The sequence below is a fragment of the Hippocampus zosterae genome, chromosome 11 (genome assembly GCF_025434085.1).
Source record: "Hippocampus zosterae strain Florida chromosome 11, ASM2543408v3, whole genome shotgun sequence".
NCBI lineage: Eukaryota > Metazoa > Chordata > Actinopteri > Syngnathiformes > Syngnathidae > Hippocampus > Hippocampus zosterae.
Window position 1 is genome coordinate 10774214 of NC_067461.1, and position 21766 is coordinate 10795979.

General features: G+C 39.9%; 1 protein-coding gene across 2 annotated transcripts in view; it reads right to left on the reverse strand.

Annotated features, from left to right (window-relative positions):
- Positions 1 to 664: 664 nt before the first annotated feature.
- The window catches only part of col21a1 (collagen, type XXI, alpha 1), a 28538-nt gene continuing 7436 nt past the window's right edge, over positions 665 to 21766 (reverse strand). Inside the window, exons 4-29 of one of the 2 annotated variants that reach the window (XM_052079410.1) lie at positions 20806 to 20971; positions 20510 to 20738; positions 18081 to 18254; positions 16890 to 16967; positions 16035 to 16118; positions 15579 to 15641; positions 15295 to 15348; positions 15167 to 15220; positions 15015 to 15068; positions 11308 to 11361; positions 11180 to 11233; positions 11054 to 11107; positions 10655 to 10708; positions 6617 to 6661; positions 6478 to 6531; positions 6350 to 6403; positions 6071 to 6124; positions 5864 to 5935; positions 5620 to 5655; positions 5147 to 5191; positions 3938 to 3970; positions 3707 to 3853; positions 3568 to 3622; positions 3294 to 3485; positions 3139 to 3216; positions 665 to 2857 (exon numbers count right to left, since the gene is read on the reverse strand). In XM_052079410.1, coding sequence (XP_051935370.1) covers positions 2670 to 2857; positions 3139 to 3216; positions 3294 to 3485; positions 3568 to 3622; positions 3707 to 3853; positions 3938 to 3970; positions 5147 to 5191; positions 5620 to 5655; positions 5864 to 5935; positions 6071 to 6124; positions 6350 to 6403; positions 6478 to 6531; positions 6617 to 6661; positions 10655 to 10708; positions 11054 to 11107; positions 11180 to 11233; positions 11308 to 11361; positions 15015 to 15068; positions 15167 to 15220; positions 15295 to 15348; positions 15579 to 15641; positions 16035 to 16118; positions 16890 to 16967; positions 18081 to 18254; positions 20510 to 20738; positions 20806 to 20971 — 2225 coding nt within the window. In that variant the 3' untranslated portion in view covers positions 665 to 2669. Of the gene's footprint in view, positions 2858 to 3138; positions 3217 to 3293; positions 3486 to 3567; positions 3623 to 3706; positions 3854 to 3937; positions 3971 to 5146; positions 5192 to 5619; positions 5656 to 5863; positions 5936 to 6070; positions 6125 to 6349; positions 6404 to 6477; positions 6532 to 6616; positions 6662 to 10654; positions 10709 to 11053; positions 11108 to 11179; positions 11234 to 11307; positions 11362 to 15014; positions 15069 to 15166; positions 15221 to 15294; positions 15349 to 15578; positions 15642 to 16034; positions 16119 to 16889; positions 16968 to 18080; positions 18255 to 20509; positions 20739 to 20805; positions 20972 to 21766 lie in introns of those variants that run through there. The other variant, XM_052079411.1, reaches the window with a different exon arrangement.

The window sequence follows — 21766 nt, forward strand, 5'->3', positions numbered from 1 at the left end:
CCACTGAGGAGATGTAATGAAAACATTCTTACACTTCAACAACAACAATTACTATAAGTGTGGTTCGCGGATCTGAACCCTACTACAGTGAAACACAGCGCCAGGATAAAGTATTATACATAAAAACCTTGTGTGCACAGGACTAAATGATAACCAGCTGTATCTCTATGTAGAATTGCACATCAAATCAAGCAAAAAAACAACTCTGCAATCGGGAAATACCTTTAGAGAAGCTGCCTTTGAATTTAATCAGGATTTAAATAAAAAACAAACAAACTTGTCTTAAGATGTTCTCCAAAGTGAAACAAATGATCTTAGGTTCCATTAAAATGACCAACAGCACCACCTAGTGTAAAATACAGTACACGCACGTCTTTTCTGTCCCTCTATGGTCAAGTCAAGAATCTCTTCAGAAGACTTAACATTTGCCAAGGATAAGACAGAGACTGAGGCCAAAAATTGACACCCCGTAAAATTGGGATGTGATGTTATTTTAGGTTGCTCAAAGGTCCTTCACTTTACATTTGGAAAGTGTTAGGGCCATTTAAAAGGATTAATGGCTGTCTCAGCACCTGCCGTTGAGTTCCATTTTTCGATCATTTTAATATGGGCAAATATTCGCACAACAGCGGTATTCGTTTCTTGAAATAAAGATAACATAACCTGAAAAAAAACCGTTTAATTTGAATATGTTTGAACACAAGGTACAAAATAAAAAATAATAATAAAAAAAGAAATCTTGGCAATGCTACAAATCAACAATTATGACTCATCATAAATAATAAAAATAGTTGCTACAGCAATGAAGGGCCCGATAAGTAATTGAAAACATAATGCTAGCCAATATTACAATCCTTGTGTAATACCATGGTGATTGGATAGAAAGTGAATTCATGATTAACGCTTTGAAATTAATACCACTGAATAATTAGCTAAAGGCAGCCAATTAAATGTTTGCTTTTTTTGTTGTTGTTTTAACTGAAAAAAAACAGTCCACTACTGTTCTGTAATATATTGACTGAGCATTTAATCATTGTTTCTCAAATTGTTCTTTTTTTTTTTTTTTTTTTAATACGGAACACTTACCGATTCAGTAAATGTATTGTGATCTCTTACCATCCAGTCCCAGAATATGTTTTACGCTATAAACACGAATGAAAAAGAGCATTAGTTCTTCTGTTGAAAAGACAAAGTGAGTTGGGCTGCTCACAGTTTGGGAAACAACGGTCCACGTCATAATCAGTCCATTTAGGGCCCATTATGCAGCATTCCATCACCAGGGGGCAATCTGGGATCATGGCCCAGCCATACAAACTCGGACAGTCCAAAGCTTAAACTTAGCAAAGAGTTTTGCATTGTATCATTTGTTCATTTTTATGTCAGGATTCAAATTTCAGGGCCTTAAGCCTTAAGGAGACCAAAGCTAGACCAATTTTATCATGGACATTTTATCATGAAAAAATGTGTGGTGCAATCTCGCCATGCTGATTAGCGAGATCATAGACTGTGATCGACACAAAGTCTACACACCAAATTACAGGTTACTCTAAAGCAACTATCGGAATGATTTAAAAATATCTTGAAAGTTTTGACTTGGACAATACAAGAGGAAAAAATAACAAGGGGTGAATTTTTATTTTTTGGGGGTGAAATTATTTTTTGCACAAATGTCATGTGCACTACTACCTTTTTACCAAAACGTATTTGTGAGCACTATCCCTTGTGATTTTTTATTTTATTTTTATTTTTTGGGCTGATTTTTTTGTTTTTTTGCACAAATGTCATGTGCACCGTACGCCACGGGCAACTTTCAACTGGATTTCATCTTGGAGTCTGACTGTGCCATTCCAAAATGGTTCCTCTGGCAAAGTATTTGGATGTATGCTTTTGGCTGTTATCATTCTGAAAGGTTAAATACCTCTTCAACCTCTCACAGAAACCTGGAGGATTTATGCCAAAATTGACTCCTTTTTGGACAACAGTACTCATAATTCCCTCCACATTGACTAATTTCCCAGTTCCAGCTGAAGAAATATAGTCACAAAGCACGATATTTTTACCACTGTACTTCACTGCTGGATATTGTTTTCTTTTTTTTTAGGTGTGCAACATTGATTGTGAGCCAATCATACAGTATCTTTTGGAATTGTGCTCAAAGTTCAGCCTTGCTTTCATCAGATCATAAAACAGAGAATTCATTGCAATAATAGACGTGACAAGATGAAGATGGCAGATTTCTGTCAGACATGATGAACAAAGCCTGTCTTTTGCTTGACATTCATGCAGATGCACCTGGAGCTGATGTTCCTGAAATCAGCGACACAGTTTATCGAGCAGTCTTTTTCTTTTCATTAATTTGAAAGGGGCCTCAAACTACATACAAAGTCATTGCTATGCCATATTATGTCCACTTGGCAGTTACTTCCTTCTTTGTGATCAATGGTATACTGCATAAACCACCTTGGAAATTCTTTTGTACTCTTCTCCCGACGTTTGAAAATGATTCATTCGTTTTCGTGACAAAAATGGCTTTTTGATGGTTGTATGTAGATTGATTGTCGATATTTAGAAGAGGTCAATTTGTTACTTTCCAGAGGACAACTGTAAGGATGAGAACTTCCTGAGAATGGTTGTTTGCTTCACACCAGCCTCACACTGGTGGACTTTAGTCAATAGTTTGGTCCTTTGCTGTAGTAGGACCGCCTCATCATGCTACCATAGCATAAGGATGGGTCACACACCCCAGGCTGGCCAGGTGTGCCGGGTTTACCGCTTTTACCCTCTGCTCCGTTAAGACCAGGTGGTCCAGGTTGACCTGAAGTGCCCGGTTTGCCATAACCCTGACGACCTACAGGACCTGTCAAGATAAAAATGACTTTGTTATCATCAGAGGCTAACAACGTGTCAACGTTGCTTCAAATTCTTGAACCAGGTTTTAACGTGCTTTTTCGTTGTGTAGTTTTTGTTGATGTTGCTGTCTGGTCATTTTGTCACTTTTTGCCAAATAAAGAGAAGACAAGTAACATCCAGACTCTTCAGTCTCACCGGTTGCACAGCAACTAACCTCGGGTTCATTCAGACACATCACTTGTACTGCATGACATGCGAAAGGAAAAGCAAGGTGATGAGGCATCTTACCTGGGGGCCCAGGTGGTCCTTGGTCCCCATGTATGGTGCGGCCCGGGCTTCCCTTTTCACCCTTAAGCCCAGAATCTCCTACAAAGGTACATACAATTCTTATTCGGACATGTCAACAACAGGAACAGACTACAGTTAATTCTGACTGTTTTTACCTTTTACTCCATTAACACCAGGTAGCCCTGGATGACCACGGTAGCCTGGCTGCCCCCTGGCGCCAGACATGCCAGGGAGTCCCCTGGGACCCCGGGGCCCTGTAAGACCTGGGACGCCAGGTGTTCCAGGAAGGCTTTGGCACATGGAACAGCTACTTGACTGGTGGCTCAACAACATTGACGGCAGTTCAGCTACGATAATTGTAAGAGAGGATATTTCATGTGAATGTTTGGAAACGATTGCTGACAAATAAGGAGATCCCAACGCACTCACACTGAAGAATTTCTCTGCAAACTTGTCGAATGTGCATGTCTGAAACGTCACCCGCCTGTAGTGATGCAAGTCACAAACATGAACATGCAGTTGCACATCATGAAGAAATACACCGGTGGTCAATGTGTGCAAGACGTACAGAGCTTCCTGCCGGGCCAGGTTGTCCGGCAGGACCCGTGTCGCCCCGAGGGCCTCGGGGTCCCGTTTGGCCCGCCTGACCTGGCTGTCCAGGGCGGCCCATTTGACCTTCCTGGCCTCTCTGACCCGGATCCCCTGTTGTCCCTTTCTAGCAAAATCACAAGGCCAGTGTTAGAAGTCAACATCATATTGGACAAAGGTTTGATGAGAGATTACCGGTAGGTTCACATACCTCCCCTTTAAGTCCCCTCAGTCCTGGTGAACCCTGTGGAACAAGAAGAAAATACATTTGGCAATGACAAAGCTCTCAAACTGCAGTATAAAGCAACAGCCAAGGGCAGCGCCAGAACCCAAGTACAGGTTAACCAAAGTGTCTCTTGTGGCACCTCGTCAAAACCAGGCAGACTGCAGTCTAATTTGCCCTCTTCAAGTAATACATATACAGTCCTCTATTGCAGTGGTTTTCAACTCCAGGCCGTACAGAGAGACTGCACAAACTAGTCGAAATAAAGTTTTGTTTGGTAAATCTGGTGTAGCCTGGTGCGCTGCAATCAAAATATTCATCAAGGTCAAGTGATACAGGTAAATAACAGCCTGTAACACAGAAAAATAGAGAAAAAAAGCCGACAACTTCCAAAAAAAAAAAAGAAAACTGCTTTTCAGAGTTCAATTTTAGAGGACTTGCATGCATCGAAACCAATCTGTGAAATATATCAGGAAAGGCTCGCAAAAGAGGCAACAAAGCCATCAAAACAGCTTTGGCTCAAGGCGGCCAAGCATCCATTATAAAAGACACGAATTCGGAGTTTACTAAAAGAAAATATAGATCAACATAGCGATGTTGAAAAGAATTGAAACATCACATATAATGATTTATGTAAGCATCTTTCACCCGGTACAAGGTAAATTGGATAAATTAAAATCTTATTATGTCATGATTCATGAATAAAAACACACATGATTAATGAAAGTCATTCATTGTGGATGTTATTTAGAACAGTGACCCTCAATCACTGCAGTGCCAAATAAATGTGCCATGAGATATCATCAGATGTGCCTTGAAAAATAATCTAATTAAACCTAACTGGAAGAAAATTTATCTTTTTTTTCATCAGTCAATTACCTGTATATGCTAATGATGTCTACTTGCAGGGAGAACACTTAAATGCTCCTCCACTAGGTGGCAGAAAGTACAATTAACGTGTGTATCCATGCTGCCCACATTCTGCCATTCACTAGATGAGAGAATACGTGTTAGCAAGCACACTGAGGAAGTACATTTGCGAGTAAATTGAGATGAGATCATCGTTATTTCGGGATTCGGTCAGATTTGTCTGCTGGTGTGCTGTGAGATTTTTTTCTCATGTGAAAAATGTGCCTTGGCTTCATAGAGGTTGGCAAAGACTGCCTCATGAAACGGAATGGGTCAAAATGAACTCACGTGATTCCCTGATTTTCCATCTGCTCCCTTGTCACCTTTCATTCCCTGAAAATAAAACAAATTCAATCGTTTGTACTCAAAATACAGGAAGATGTTAAGACTTTATCACTTTATTAAGCACGGTATTAAATGTAAATCACAGTTTCAATAGCTTTTAAATGATTGCCGGCTCAATTCTCAAAACTGTTTTGCTGTTTTGGAGACTCTTGAATATATTTTATTCATACAACAATCTGAGCTTGTCTTTTACTTTCGGGTTGATGGGTACACTTTTGTTCATGTGTGTTGTTTTTGAGGCCAAACCAAAGTTTTATTATCAGAAATTCAAAACTCAATCAAAATAAGTTGAGCAAGTTTTGAGCAAACGTTGGCAAGATCCACGTGGACTGTGAATTATGGAGTTCAACACTCGCTTATTAATTTATTATGTTCTTTTTACTAAAAGAAACCAGCCATCGAATTTGCAGTCTTACCAGATCTCCTCTTACACCTGCATGTCCCCTTTCACCCTAACGGAATAGACAAGAGTACATTTCAGAGTGAACAAACTGAAAGGAAAATGTTTTACATGATTTATTTAGTTCGTTTTTTTAACCTCATCTCTTTGTACATGTGCAAAAATGCACCAACCACTGGACTAACAGAACAGAATAGGGATGGCACAAGGTGTCCATTCGTAATACAGTCCTCAGTTAGTGTCATTTTAAATACCGGTACCTTGCTTCCCTTTAGGCCGGGCACCGCTGGGTGTCCGGGCTGACCCGCTTGTCCAGGATCACCTGGTCTGCCCTTTAAAAAGCCAAGCACAGGAAATTAGCAAAGAAGACTTATTTACATTCTTCGTTTTCAGATCCAAAAAAACTGAACAATACAAATGTTCACGTGTCATTATTTATCAAAAGATAAGTGACAGTTGAAGCATACCATAGAACCTGGTATCCCTTGTTTACCCGGACTTCCATTTTCACCCTTACTGCCCTGTGAAAACAGTTACAGGTCGCAGAACCGCATTGTTCGTGACATAGTTAAAATTATTAAAATCCATGTTAGCATGACATGCATGAACTTTGCTTTTCACTTCAATCTCATAACTACACAACTTGATGTATCACCTCAAAATAAGAATGGAAAATGTTTTAGGTCGACATTTCCATGTTGGATTTAACATTTTATTTTGGTATTCTCTTATTTTATGATGAATACCTTTGGGCCAATATTTCCCTTGAAACCAGGTGGACCTGCTGGACCCATCTCCCCCTGTAAGAGAACAAAACCATACAATTGAACAAGCTCTTATAATCTTTTAAATTAATGGTCAAACGTGAGTTTACAGGTGATCCATCTGATCCTTGTGGGCCCTTTGATCCAGGAAAACCAGCTTCCCCCTTAGACAAAAATATACACTATTAGACAACCATGTGCTAAGTGGCTCACTGAATGTATTCAGGTGAGAGAAAGGCAAATACTCACTTTTTGTCCTGTGAGGCCGGTGCTCCCTGGCAAACCAGGCAAACCCTAATAAAGGGGAAATAATCAGATTAAATATGTGTATTTAAAAATGTGAACTATAATCCATCCATCCATCCATTTTCTAATCCGCTTATCCTCACACAGGTGGAGGGGGGTGCTGGAGCCTATTCTAGCTGTCTTCGGGCAGTAGGCAGGGGACATCCTGAACCGGTTGCCAGCCAATCTCAGGGCCCACACCGAAACGAACTAACAACCGTGCTCACACTCACGCTGTGGGACAATTTAGAATGTTCAATCAGCCTGCCATGTGGGAGGAAACCGGAGTACCCAAAGAAAACCCACGCATGCAAACTCCACACAGGGAGGCCGGAGCTGGAATTGAACCTCCACACTGTGAGGTCGATGTGCTAACCACTGGTCCACCGGGCCGCCCGTGAAATATAACAACAATAATAATCATATCATATTATTATGATATGATATAATAATATGATATGTTCCTCCTCTCTCTTCGTTCCTCCTCCTCTGTCCTCCTCTCTGTCCCCCCTGCTCGCCTCGTCACCATGGGAAATAGAGCCTTCAGTCGCTCTGCTCCCCAGCTATGGAACTCACTCCCCGCTGACCTTCGTAATACAGCCTCATTAACACATTTCAAATCCCGCCTCAAAACACATCTGTTTCGACAAGCCTATTCACTCAGACCATAAAGCCATTGTTTTATTTATTTATTTTGTTGTATTTTTTCTTATCTTATTTGATGTAGTTTTTTAACATTGTACTCGTGATTTTAACTGCTTGTTGTAAGGTGTCCTTGAGTTTCTAGAAAGGCGCCCACAAATAAAATGTATTATTATTATTATTATTATATTGTTAAAGTAAAGAATTCCCATACTAATTCATACATTTAGCCAACATCCACAATAACTGTAGGGATGAACTGTGAATTAAAAAAATGCCCTTCTTTCAACTCTTAATGACACACAAAAAAAAAGTACTTGCAACACAATCAAACAAAATGTAATATAAACATTGTGTACTGTAATAACCTTCAACATATGTGTTGAAAGAGTTGCACATCTGCACACTAGTATATACAGTTGTGTCTGTTGCACCTAGCAAGAGCAGCAAATCTTAGCCATGGACCAAAACTCATTGAAATGAAAAATGAGCAGAATGGGCCGGTACTAGCAGGAAACAAATAAAGCCCTATTTAGAAAACAATGACAGTGATATAATTTTTTGGGTGGTTAGCAGGAGCCCTGTTCCTAAATACCAGCGAAAAGCTTTTTGTAGGGTTATTTTTCTACTGAGATCAAGTCTTCCAGATGTTCAGCGCGAGTCCCTGACAAAGAATCCGGTCACAAAGCCAATGATGAATCAGATTGGTGAGATTGTTAGGGAACATTGACGCTGATTGTGTTTTATAGTGGAATAATTTGTGTGGGTTTGTTGGACTTTTTGGAGCAAACTGAGGATGCTTTTCATGTACTAAATCAGTCTCTGTGGACAGCCTCTGTTCATGGATGCCTGGGGATGGCCTGGAGCTTTGTGGAGCATGTGAGTCATGTTTTATAGACCCATGATAGACTCTGGACAAGACTTCTAATCATGAGCGGTGGGATTGTGGCCCAGTTGAAACACTCCCAAAGCAGAATTGCCAGAGCAGCACAGCTTTCCCTCGATTAGTCATTTTATGGCTTTTGTTTAGAGCCAGCGACTTCTTACATAACAGGGTTGTCCTGGGATGGTTTACAGGGGGAATACCCTTATATTTCTACATTGTCACATGTACTCTCCATACTTTCACCCAATGGCGTCAAACAGCTGTCAAGAACATGCAGTTTGTATGATCCATCAAATCATTTGCTCCGAACAAATTCCCTTTTCGCGCTCTTGTCAGAACGCTTCCTGGCGCTACAGCCCCCTCCGAAAGTATTCGAACACTGAGAAACAAGAACATTTCACTTTTCAATATTTACATCGGCATCAAATCCACAATTTAAACTATAGGCCTATGGTCTGAAACAAAAAAAGATATATCAGTGATAATGTGACTGACTGTGTTATAACATATTTGTTAACCAGGCAGGACCTGTTACATTGATGATTGAACAATAGTATTGAATGGCTATCCTATGTTTCATACATGAGTTTTGCCTGTAAAGATACGTTAATACAAGTTAGCAGTGTGAGAGACGCTATGCCATTGCCAATATCATCATTTGTATAACAATTGTTGTGCTACATAACAGATGTCAAATAAGTAGAATAAAGAAAACAACAGTCTTGGATGACCCAAACTTTTGAAAGCTGAAAAGAAAGTCTTCCAAACACATGAAAGGGTCATATTTACTAAATAAATCCGAAATAGCAGATGCTAAATTGCATGTCCACTAACATATTACGCACGCTGCTTGTACAAGGTGTAAAAATAGTAGAGGCCACAATAATTAAAAGATTTGCACTTTATGTGACACTGATCATTTTCACCATGAACATGTGCAATTGCATTACTGAAATACAGAAAATCGATCGCTGCAGTAATTTGAGGGAAGCCAGTGAATGCATGAAAGCCATATTTTGTTTCATGCCCAGTTTATGTGCACATCCTTTGTAACATTACATCTAAGACTTGGAATAGCACCCCAGAAAACTGCTCTCAACAGTCAAAGTCCACTGAAATAAGCCAACTCAAAGAAATGCGAATTGAAGGGAGATTTGTCAGGTGACAGGGCATTGGTAAAAACAAATAAAAATAAAAATAAAAAAAAATCTGCACTAGATCATTCATAAGCTCCATAATGGCAAATCTCAATAGACAATGAATATATGTCTGATCATTTTTATTGGCATTTAGAAAATGCCACCGCTTTGTGTGCTGGTTTGGCGCTGCCTTTCAGATGTGGTATTTAAATAAAACGACGAAGAGAGCAATTCCTTTCAGGGTTCATCAATCACGTTGCATGTGCCAGATTATTTTATTATTTGCTTATACTCCTACCAATATATGAAAAATTATTCTGTCGAGTGATCCCGCATAAGTGATGCAATCTGAACAAAAAGCAGTGTTTGACAGACATTGGAAAGTAGAAAATAGCAGGAAGACTCCTGACAAGTAAAAGAGAGTTTACGAGTTCATCAGCTAGCTAACCAGGCAATGAAGGATACCGTAATGTTTCCCATGGTTGCCACAGTAATGCACAGTATCTTTATGGCAGAGTGGTAACTAGTTTTGTGTAATTAAAATATCCTGAAACTGCGAATGAAAAACCTTGAGTGCTTGGTTTGAAGTGTAGAAGTGGTCATTATGAGAGCTAACGCTATCACTCTTGGCTATGGAATCAGACATCATAAATGTTTCCGACAAATCCATCCACAGTCGTTTTTCTTATCTTTCGAGCTGCTTAGTGAGAGTAGCATAACATTCATTGTGCTGTTCAGTGTGGAAACTTAAGCTGGGAGGAACTGCTTAACCCTTAGTCTGGTTAGCGAGTAGGGTAGCCACCTTTCAGATCGGGAAATAAGGGAATCAACTCATTTCACCACACATGTGCCAACATATGTGCATGAGAGTGGACAAGAGGACTTTAGTCATTCATTTGTTTAAGTCTTATTCCGTGAGTGAATATGGGTCGCAGAAATTAAGAAAACTTCAAGCAGAATTGGTTGGACATAAATTGAAAAGGGATCGGAGACTATAAATGATACAGTTCGCCTTTTTTGCCTCATATTGATGTGATGAAAGATACACCATACTTTGATCCAAGGATTTTTGAGACAGGCAACAGTAGCTTTTTCTGTCTGGTGACTCAATTGGACACGAGTATTCAAAGTTCAACATCTCTAATTGCAGACTTTGAAGGGACAAAATTTACCCTGAGAAACTCACTTGAACCCGCAACATCTTAGAGGTTTGTAATGAACGTATCGGAAAAGTTAAAACATTTAATACAGTGTACACATGATAATCCTGCAAAATAAAAGTATATACCGGTGTATTTTTTTTCAAAAAACACTGCAGGTGCATGTATGACTCACCATATGGCCATCCCTTCCATCGAGACCGGGGATTCCATTCTCCCCACTTTCTCCCTTCAATTAAAAAAAATTAAATTAAATGAAGAAAAACAACCGACGAAGCAATGGCTAGGAAGACACACAGAAATCACACAACAGCCTCAAAATGACCAGATTCTACTCTACAGATTAAATTGACTTGTGCAATTATGATTTCAATGTTCCTTGCAATATCTAGTTTACTAAAAGCACAGTACAGTAATCAAAAAAGGTTATTGCCAGATCTGTCATTCCGATAGCTGCCAAACCTCAACAGCAACCTTTGGGAACACCAAGTTTGTCGGAACTTGCATACTTTGCCACACTGTCTGAATAATTTCACAAATCATTCAATGTTTGCACTATATTAAAAAAAAACACCTTTAGACCAGGTAGCCCAGGAAATCCATCCTTTCCATCTCTCCCAGGTTCACCCTTTAAAGACCACAATAGGTTATAAGACACTAGTAAATGGAAGAACCGTATTCTGTTTGTTTTGATACATACAGGTGCTCCTCGATAACCCGGAGGCCCGGGAGGTCCAATACTTCCTTTCTCTCCCTGTAAACCAGTAATAGTGTAAACAACCACAATTAAATCGGTGGTGGTGACAGACTTGGTATTAACACCCTCACCGTTTGTCCGGCTTCACCCACCATCCCTACTCGTCCGGGTGATCCAACCGGTCCCTGACAGCAGTAGAGATTTGGAGAAATTATGACAAGCAATGATTACAAGATTTCACATCTTGACTAGGCTCCTTTCTCAAGAGATTCCATTTTCAGTCCAGTGACAGTTTGAATGGCGAAAGGCCGTGACGGCTTACTGCACTGCCAAATAAGTATTAGCATGGCTATTCTTGCTTTTTTAATTTTTATTTTGCAGGAATACGTTCACAAATCCGGATATTAATGTTTAAATTGGAGACTAAAGTCGACTGGAGGTTGCGTGATTCATGTGGTTCGTACACTGTTGGATTTAATTCAGTGCAGCTGCTTTTTAAATCCCGATGGTGGCATAAGAATGAATTTATTTCCAGTTACTGGGAGAACAAGTTGCCTATTTTATCATTGTGGGTACAGTTCTGACAAATGTGACATTTGATAGCACTGGCATCTCCTGTCTTGCCTTTGGATTAACTGTAAATTCAGCGGTTTTAGATGCGCTTTAGATCGGCATGGACATTCGCCAGGGACACAAAGTTTCCACCATTCGGTGGCCATTCAAAATAAGAATATTTTACAAAGGCAGATGTTGCAGATGTTCTTGCATGCTGTGAGACTGGTGCTCTACATATCATGGAAAATCCCTAGAAAATCCCTGTCAACGCTTAGCTCGACATTATGGGATATTTAAAGATGACTTTTTATTGCACTTCCAAAGGCAGAAGAATACAAGAACAAGACTATATAACAAGAAATGGAACAGCTTGCGGAAAAGTTCATATCTCAAGCGAGCACCATATTACCTGACTAAACCACAATGTATCCCACAAGACATCTACTGGATGCCATTCATTCAACTACAAACAGTAGTTTTTGTTGTCGTTGTAGGTATTTTTACCTGATGGCTAAATTCATTCATTCATTCATTCATTCATCTTCCGTACCGCTTGATCCTCACTAGGGTCGCGGGGGGTGCTGGAGCCCATCCCAGCCGTCTCCGGGCAGTAGGCGGGGGACACCCTGAATCGGTTGCCAGCCAATCGCAGGGCACACATAGACGAACAACCATCCACGCTCACACTCACACCTAGGGACAATCTGGAGTGTTCAATCAGCCTGCCATGCATATTTTTGGAATGTGGGAGGAAACCGGAGCACCAGGAGAAAACCCACGCAGGCCCGGGGAGAACATGCAAACTCCACACAGGGAGGCCGGAGCTGGAATCGAACCCGGTACCTCTGCACTGTGAAGCCGACGTGCTAACCACTGGACTACCGGGCCGCCCCTGATGGCTAAATTGCAATTGTTTAAAGATTTCAGGCATCCTGTACATTGTGCCCAATAAGATGATTACAATTGACGACACAGTCGAACAAAGTGCTACAATTCTACTCTTATCAGGAGAAGTGGACATTTCTAATCACAAAACATTCATTGGCGCCTGGATATTTGAAACTGTCAGTGGGGTCCAGTCTATGAAAAAAAACTAAATAAATAGCAGATCACAATGAGCACCTCAGTCTAAATGTTAATTGGTTCAATATTTAAGTGGACACCAATAGCCACATATGTTATTCAGACTTTAAGATAAGCAGTAATATTTATTTAAGGCACAGTTCTGTATCTTCTTTTATCGCGAGGGTAAAGAGATAGGGACGGTTATCAACCTGAGACGCCAATGACTCCAGGCTGCCGAATACAATACTGTACATATTTTTTGCCGTCTTGATACGGTTAATTTGTTATACGATGATTTGAGGCCCCTCTTCCTGCAAAGTGGGAGTGGATGTCAAAGAGATTAGCCTGTCAGACCTCCGTGGGGGCAGGATGTGTTTTTTTAAGAACACTTTGGTTTCCACAAGAACTGTATCTCAAGCGGTTACAAAATAGATGTCCTCGTTTCCTCTATGTGTTTGTCTTTAAATCAAGTCTTTATTGGATCTGTACCAAAGACGTATGTCACCTGGGGCTATGGAAATAACACACACGTGAAAAAAAACAAAAACAAAAACGGCACAGGCTGGGCTTTTTCGGGGATACGGCAGGAATGAAATCCAGTTAAATCTGAATGCCAAGTCACAAAAAAACCAGCTACAAGGCGCTTTCCATGTGGAGCAGATCCAGGATCATCCTCCCCACACATTGAAGAAGTCCAACGAATCCCACATGAAGATGCGATTTGGCAACAGAGGCAAGGAAAATCTCCCATGCACACAACAAAACATTGAACACAACCAAGACTCACAAAGTCAGCAAATACAACACAATTTTAAATGTGTTTCGCTCTCAAGGGATCTGCTTTTATATTGAAAACACATGGCGACAAGAGAGATCGACGCAACAGCGTCAAACAGTGAATGTGTCTTGCAGAGACTTCCTGTTAATTCACCAGTTTATCGTCAGAGAAGCATACAATTCACTTTGAACTGATGCTTGTATTTCTCCGCTCACAAACAAGTCCTACATCTTGAATGGCGTACAAAGTTATGTTCATGTTTGTTCCTTGTAGTTTGCTTAAAATTAGTTCCCGGAGCTTCATAGGCAGTCTTATTTGCAACAGCTGTAACCTCTATTGATGTGTTTGTCATTTGGTTTCATTTAAGAGTAACATAAGCTCCCATTGTTAAGTAGTTGTGGACACGACAGATCGGGATTTACATTACATGTTTCCTGTGATCCAACTCTGATTGTTTTCTCACTTAAGGCCAATACGTATTGAAGAATCATAAAGAGGACAAAAAATGCTTTCAGCAGTTGAATGGTGTCAACTCATGAGTGCCCACTCAAACGCATAAAGTAAATCAGGTTGCAAAAGCTAAGAGGCTAAACGAAGTGAATGTCACTAAAAATTAAGTGCCAAGCAAACTGGGCCAGTTCTACGGTATTCTGCTTCAGCACCTTTCACCCTCCCTCTTCTGCACCCTGTTGGCTAGCATTCACGCGGCACTGCGTTTGTTCACCTGTCAGTACAATTGCGCATGTCATCATATCACACTGAATTATTTGGAGCTCCTTCACCGTATCATGTTTTTGTTTTGTTTTGTTGCTGTTTCAGCGTATCGCAGATTTTTAAATCGTACGGATCTAATTTTGTGTGGTGGATTTTTCACGATACCTACTGTGGGATTTTGTGGAGGTTAAAATCCACACAGACCGTTACTGCAGATTTACACAGCAATAAGTGCAAACCAAGAGTGTGTAAAAAACAGAGTAAAGTGTAGGATCATTCCACACTTTAAAAAAGAAGAAAAAAATAAGCGCAATTCCGTATATCTACTGCAAGGCAGAACTGTCTTACCCAACTTCACAACGGTAAAATCAGGATTAGCTCATGTCATTTAGCCTAGCAGCGCTAGATAGTATCTCAACAAATAGTCTTGGGTACAAACGTCATCACTTTCTTGAACAAACGATGAAAAAAAAACTGCTGATGGTCACAATTTCCGAAGAGTAACGTGAAGATTGGCTTACGGTTAGCCACTTAACAGCCGCGCTATCTTGACCTAATTCTTCACTGTCATTCGCTCACGCTGACGTGACTCAAGTGGCTAAACCACAAGATTGTGAGATGATTAATAATCCATCTAGTGAGTTGTCTGCTGGGTTGGACTCCAGCTTCTCCGTGACCCTAAAAAGATTGAACAAAGAATATGAAAGAATCCATAGATATTAATACCTTTTCTCCAGGTTGTCCAGGTGATCCAATTAATCCCGGTACACCTCTTTCACCCTGAGTGAAAAGAAAGGGATTAGAAAATTGGATTTGTTCAGGGCTACAGATGATGAACGAACAGTAATGCCACAAATGAGTTTTTTTGACCTCCCTACCGAAACACCGGGCCTCCCCTGCTCCCCTTTCAACCCATCTGCCCCACGCTGACCCTGACCAAACAGAACACACATTTTTACAAAGTATTTTGTGACTGCATCGATGTTGTCATTGGAATATTGATCACCTTCATTCCTGCCACACCAGGAGACCCTGGACTTCCTCTAATGCCAGCCACTCCCTTTGTTTGGGAAAAACATACACAAATATCCACTTAGTTAAAGCTATTTGACTGATCATGTCTTCAGTGACACATTTTGATTATGAACAAATTAGCACTTATTATTATTATAAAACTGTGTTTCAGCGGCTATTTTTTCCTTTTAACCTGTTGGAAACGTGTGGTTGTTTTTTTTGGGGGGGGGGGGGGGGTTGGGGGGGGGTATGTATATTGAACTATGTAGTACTCACAGGCTTACCATCAGCACCAGCACGTCCAGGCAGACCTGCTTTGCCACCATTTCCTGGTTCACCCTATAGAAAACACGATGAGCACTTTCAATGGCATGCAAGTTTTGACGGAGCCTTTCAAATGGAGTAATGACCTACCGACAACTATCTTATATGGTGGCAAACATTACGTTACAATTCATTGCACGTTTCCTCAAGGATTAACCGAAATATAAAGGCAACTTGTCTTACTGGAGTTAATATATATTTTAATTGTAATAAACATGTCAATTTATACTTTACATTCAATGCAAACGCAACACATAGTAACCAGTAAACGTAGACGTCCTCGATACTCAGATAGTGTTGGTTGCAGTAAACGTGCAGCAGTTAATGTTAAAATAGCAAAAATGTCTGTGAGACGTTTTTGGAATATTCAAAAGGGGAGAATACAAAACTTTATTAGGAAAAACTGACCTTCATCCCCGGATGTCCTGGAGGTCCCGGAGGACAAACACAAGGTTCTTGAGTTGGCTCAGCATAATCTGGACTGTTGGAACACTGCCGGAGCGAAAAAGGATCTTTTATGTATTCAGCTTTATATTTAGATTTACGTCACATCTGTCATCAAATTATAGTTAAGATATCTTGTAGAAAATTAAGATTAAGCCTATAAAAGGGGTGGGCTGTCTCTTGTATGATGCTTCTTAGTACATTGTGAGTGTTTGTATATTCACAATCACAGTCCAATGTTGACATCAGTGCAATGTCGTCGTTTTATTTCTGTATGCACCATATATGAAGGATGTTTTCCGCAGCGCAAAAGTGCTACAAGTGTAAAAATGAACACCTGATTCTACCATAGAAATGTTTTATTGCAAAGCAGATTGATAAGTCAATGAGAAGCAGATGCATTGCAAAGCTGTAACGATTGGCAAACATCTGTAATTTTAGACTTCAGAAATTGTCTCCCTTAGTAATGTAGCAAGACTGCAATAGGGAGTTCCAAACAACAAAACGATGGGAGACTAGGACATTCGCATGGCTAGAAAACACACAGCTGCAGGACCCCCTCCAACAAATATTCTAATTTACAAAATGTGTTTTCGTAAAATTTTCTGCTGGGTTGACGCATTTACTACATGGTATGATGGTTAAGTATGGGATGGCAAAATCATTTCACGCCAAATGTGCAGTCAACTGATGGTAAAATTGAGTATTAGTGGAAACAGATGTGGAATCCCGGAGCAAGAAGAAAGTGAAAAGAAGTTATCTTTGTCGCTTTTGGGAAGAAAAATTAGAAAGCCAACCTCGTTAAATTCTTGTACGTACCACTCCTGGTATTTCACATGCAGTCTCACGGTTGTTCTGCTCAGGGTCACAGTAGATACGCAGCTTCTGAATTTCAAACTGCACAAATTTGCGGACAAGACACAATTACAAGGTCAATGGTGATATAAATCAAATTAACAACTAAAAGTGGTAACAGTAATACAAGGCGGTTGTGTAGTCCCAATATTGTTTGTGCCTTGCCACTAATCCATTTTAATTGCTCTAAAACTAACCCCTGCCCAAAAAACAAAAACAAAATAAAACCGACTTTATATATCTATAGTGAGGAGTGTACTTAAGCTAGAGGCCACCAGGTGTCATGAAGTTGAGGGCTTCATCCATGCATCCATTTTCCTTGCAAGGGAAGTAGATTAAGTAGATAGGTGTTGCTGTTTTTTTTTTGCAAATGAGTTCCTAACAAAGTTTAGCTGGACTGAACAATAGTGCCAATGATGGTCGGTAATTACAGTTGTCACCCCTTGTTTTTTCTCAAGGGGAAAATATAAGCATTTACTTGCCAAGAGGTGCTTATCGGTTTCAAGTGGATGACACACCTGGCAGTTAATTGAGGTACAGTGTTTATTCGAGTGGAGGCGAGATTTTCGGAAACACAGCATACTCTCCAAAGCAGCTACGTTGAAGTCTTTGACACTTCGAAAAGGAAGGAAGGAACACAGACCCGTCACTTCACTTGGTATTTTGTTGGGGGTTTGTGGAAAATTGGCGCCAGAATGTCCCACCGAGTATTTGGCATCAGTTACCATGAAAGCAGAAAGCTTTATATTTATTTTGATGGTGCCATGACAACGGCGATTTGTATATTTGGATGATTTGAAAGCTGCATTCATGCCTTTTTTGTTTCCCATAGCCAAGTAACTTGTCTGAGAATGTACAGTATTACTTGTGCTAATGGTGAGAGTGGTTTCACTGCAGTAATCAAAATCATAGCTCCTGCCGCAATGAGCAAAAAGCATAACTGTTTACATCCGGTTTGTGTCACAAGAGTTTTGAATTGCCCGCTGTTACATAACTCCACTAGAGGTTTATCAACATTGCACTTACTAAAGGACATTTTGTTGAAAAGTATTTCTTCAACCAGAAGGAAAATAATTTTCTGTTGATAAAAAAGCACATTGAGAAAATGGTCTGAATATATTCCATGTTACATGTGAACAATCCTACAGTGCTTACCGGTGCTGTTGTTTCTTTACTGACATATTTTCCAACTTGAGTTTTTCCATTGATGAAAATGCCAACAGGAGGCTCCAATGTCAGTGTTTCCATTTGCAGGTCATCAACATAAAGAGTGACGTCTTCCTCGGTGACCAGCAGTCGTAGTTGGTGCCACTTCTCATCAAACAGGTTCTTTGGGCAGAAAACCAATGCAAAAATGAGAGGCAATTAGGAATTAAATACATAAATAAATACATAAATATTATAAATACAGATATGACCAATTTTGTAGTTGTCTTTTGTTTTGCGTCTTCATCTGCCTGTAAATATAAGTAAAACGATGGTTAAGTTCAGTAGCCCTCCATGAATACTATTCTTAATATATCAATGTAGCCGCTTACAGGGCAAGGACCCATACTTGGTTTCTTGCGTTGAATCACTTCACCTTATTTTTAGGCAGCGGAACCATGTAATATTCTTACAAATGAATAGGGGTGGGAATCAGAGTAACTTGGGATACTAACGTGATATTTGTCCAAAGCAACAATATTCACAATAAAGTGATATTAATGATCACTTCATTGTTGATTATTTGAGGAAAAGCATCCTTCACGCATAACAACTTATACTGTATGTCTTCTTGCACATTAAGCCTTCGTAATGATCAAACATTTTAAAGAAGTGGGCTCAAACATTAACTTTTTTTTATTAATTACTGGTCTATAGATTCTGGAAGTGGGAAATAATGCTACATGGTTCCAGTATTGATATTTTGTGCCCATCAACACTAATGATTATAATGGAAAACATTTATAAGATAATGAAACAAATATACAGTATATGATAATTGTCACAATTATTATGTATTAATAGTTGGCCTTTTTTTCATATTGTACAATGCAACAAAAAATGTCTGCTTCAGGAAGGTGAATGGAAGAAGTCACAATATAAGTGGATACTTTCACGTCGTAGTCGAGTACATATCAAAATCGTTAAGCACATGTAGTGAAATGTGGCGTGTGTACGTGTCAAAATCCATCAGCGCCTCCATTTATTGGTGCCTCCATGAATCTTCTGTTACTGTTTTGAAGTCTTTCTTATTGTATTACCAGCTGGTCAAGTTCATAGGTCAAATATTCTACTGTATTTTTTTTAAGTGCAGGGGAAATGCTGGGTGCACCCACACTCCTTTGTCTTTCTCCCAAGACACGTTTGAGTACTGGTAGTCATGATTTTCACTGACCCTTCTAGTGTTCTGAACTTTGCGCTTATGAACTCAACAGGGCGGGGGCTAAAACGCGCAACATTCACCCAAACCAGTTAAACTTTAAAACAGGTTTTCTCCTTTGGGCCCAAGAGACAACAGGGAGCCTCTAAAATAACAAGGTTTTACCAGATGCAAGTGAGAAGTACACTGGGAAAAAAATGATGTTTTGAATTTTATTTCGTCAAGTGGTTGCACGAATCCAAATCATCTGTATCCAGATACATTTGTCAACTATACATCTAATTAAAACATGCATCCACGTGCATACAATCCAAATGATTTTATTTTGTGGAACCACTTGATCAAATATTAGTGTGCTTTTTTTGTAATGCCACAATGATTATATTAAGGCTCCAATAATTGAGAATAACATTATAGATATTGGAAACCATATAATCAAAACCTTATACCGGTATTTATTTTATTATTTATTTTAATCATAGTTTCTTTGTTCAGTGGGGGAATACGGCGATTGAGTGGTGCCTACATGTCTTTGCAAGCGCTTTCCCTCAGTACTCTGGTTTACGTTTCAAAAACATATACCTGTATGTTCTGTTCAGTGAAGACATTAAATTGTCAATCGATGTGAACATGATTGCGGATGGTTATTGGTCTATATGTGCCCTGGAATTGTCTGATGAACAGTCCAGGATTCACTCTGCCTCAAAACCAGCTTGGCGAGTGTGGGTGCATGTTCATCTAGCATGCTGCAGTTAGTTGTGTCTCCAAGTATGTGGTTATATGATAATGACAATAAATTACCATATTTTCCACAATATAAGGTGCAGCTAAATGCATTCGATTTTCTCAAAAGCCAACTGTGCGCCTTATAACTCAATGCGCCTTATACTCTATATGGATCAATATTCTTATTTCTTGGATGTAGTGTTTTAAATGTTCTGCTTTGTTACAGCTGCAGCGGTTGTGAAGGCTCTCTCTCTCTATATATATATATAAAGCTGTATTGTATTGTATTCCCTTTGGCTTAGCTCCATCTTGTGGATGCATAATGAAGCCACTATTGTAGCTTCTATTTTATGCACCTTATAATGCAATGACCTATATTTATGAAAACAGTTTTAAATGGGCCATTCATTGAGAGTGCTCCTCATACTCCAAAGTGCCTTATCGTGCGGAAAATACGGGGTAGCTTGCCAATCCCTCCTACACACCTACGTACCATTGCTGTGTTCTGTGAAAATGTAACCGTTTGCGTTCCAGTTAGTGAGTGGCTGGTTGTGGTGAACTGAACGGTGCCATGAAGTCCATTTAGGGTCACCGCCATTTGAGGTGTACCGTCACGCGTCTGGATCCTCCATAGATCCCACTCCTCCAATGCCACCGATCCCTTGTATCTCAGGGTGGCGACAAACACATACGATGGTGGGAGGCCATCAGGGAAAAGTGACCTGAAACAACAAATTACCTCAGCTTTGAAAGCACAAATACAATGCAGAAAAAAATTAAAAGTCCAACCTTGTAGCTTCACTCAAGTCAATACGAGATGTCACCTCATAGGCCTTAGTGCCATGATATGTTCCTTTTGTTTTCTTGGCTTTTTTGGCAAAATTTAAATGGTATAGGATATCAAATCCTTTCTCATCTCTGGAATCGATAGGTATTCTCGCAGGACAAACAGTCTCTGAAAAAAGAGAGGGACAGTGAAAAACCGGAAAAAACAACTCATTTGATATTTAAGTAGTCACGCTCTTCAACTTCACTATAATACTCTCAACAAAGCCTGAAACTCAATAGTTTGCAGGATAGAGTAAATGAAAAGCAGGGGAAGCCTTTCAATGACGTGTTCATTTTTCCCGTATGGATGACGTAGATGGAGCAAGTCCAACAGATCCACATTTGTAATGACTGAAAACCTGTAATAGGAATGCCGGCCAAGTAGCTCATTTGTATCTCAGGAAACGCGTCACATGTGAATGCAGAAATTGCTTTTGCAATATGCATTATCCTGTGGGAGTTGGTCTGCATGGATGTACAGTAGCTCAACTTGCTCGCTGCTGTCATTTTGGCAGCACACTGACATAGGGGTGAGCAAGTCCATCTCACTGTCAGGAAATCTAGATTTGAATCCCTGCTGGAACCCCGTGTGGTGTTTGGATGTTCTCCTTGGGATTGCAGGGGTTTTCCCAGAGTACTCTTTTTCCCTTCCATAACTAAAAAAAGATGACTCTTAGGTCAATGGTAGACTTTAACTTGTCTTTAAGTGTGACTATGAATAACTGTTGGTCTAGTACGGACATGTGATATGGGAAATCAATGGGTGGATAGATTGCTAGTGGCTAATTGCAGCCAAGTGTTGCACTCCCTTTTGCCCTTAAGTTACTTGACAATGAATTCCACACATTGATCAATTATGACAATAATTATCCGTCATTTATGCCTGTTCATATAATAAGTGAACAAAGGCTCGGCCAAGGTA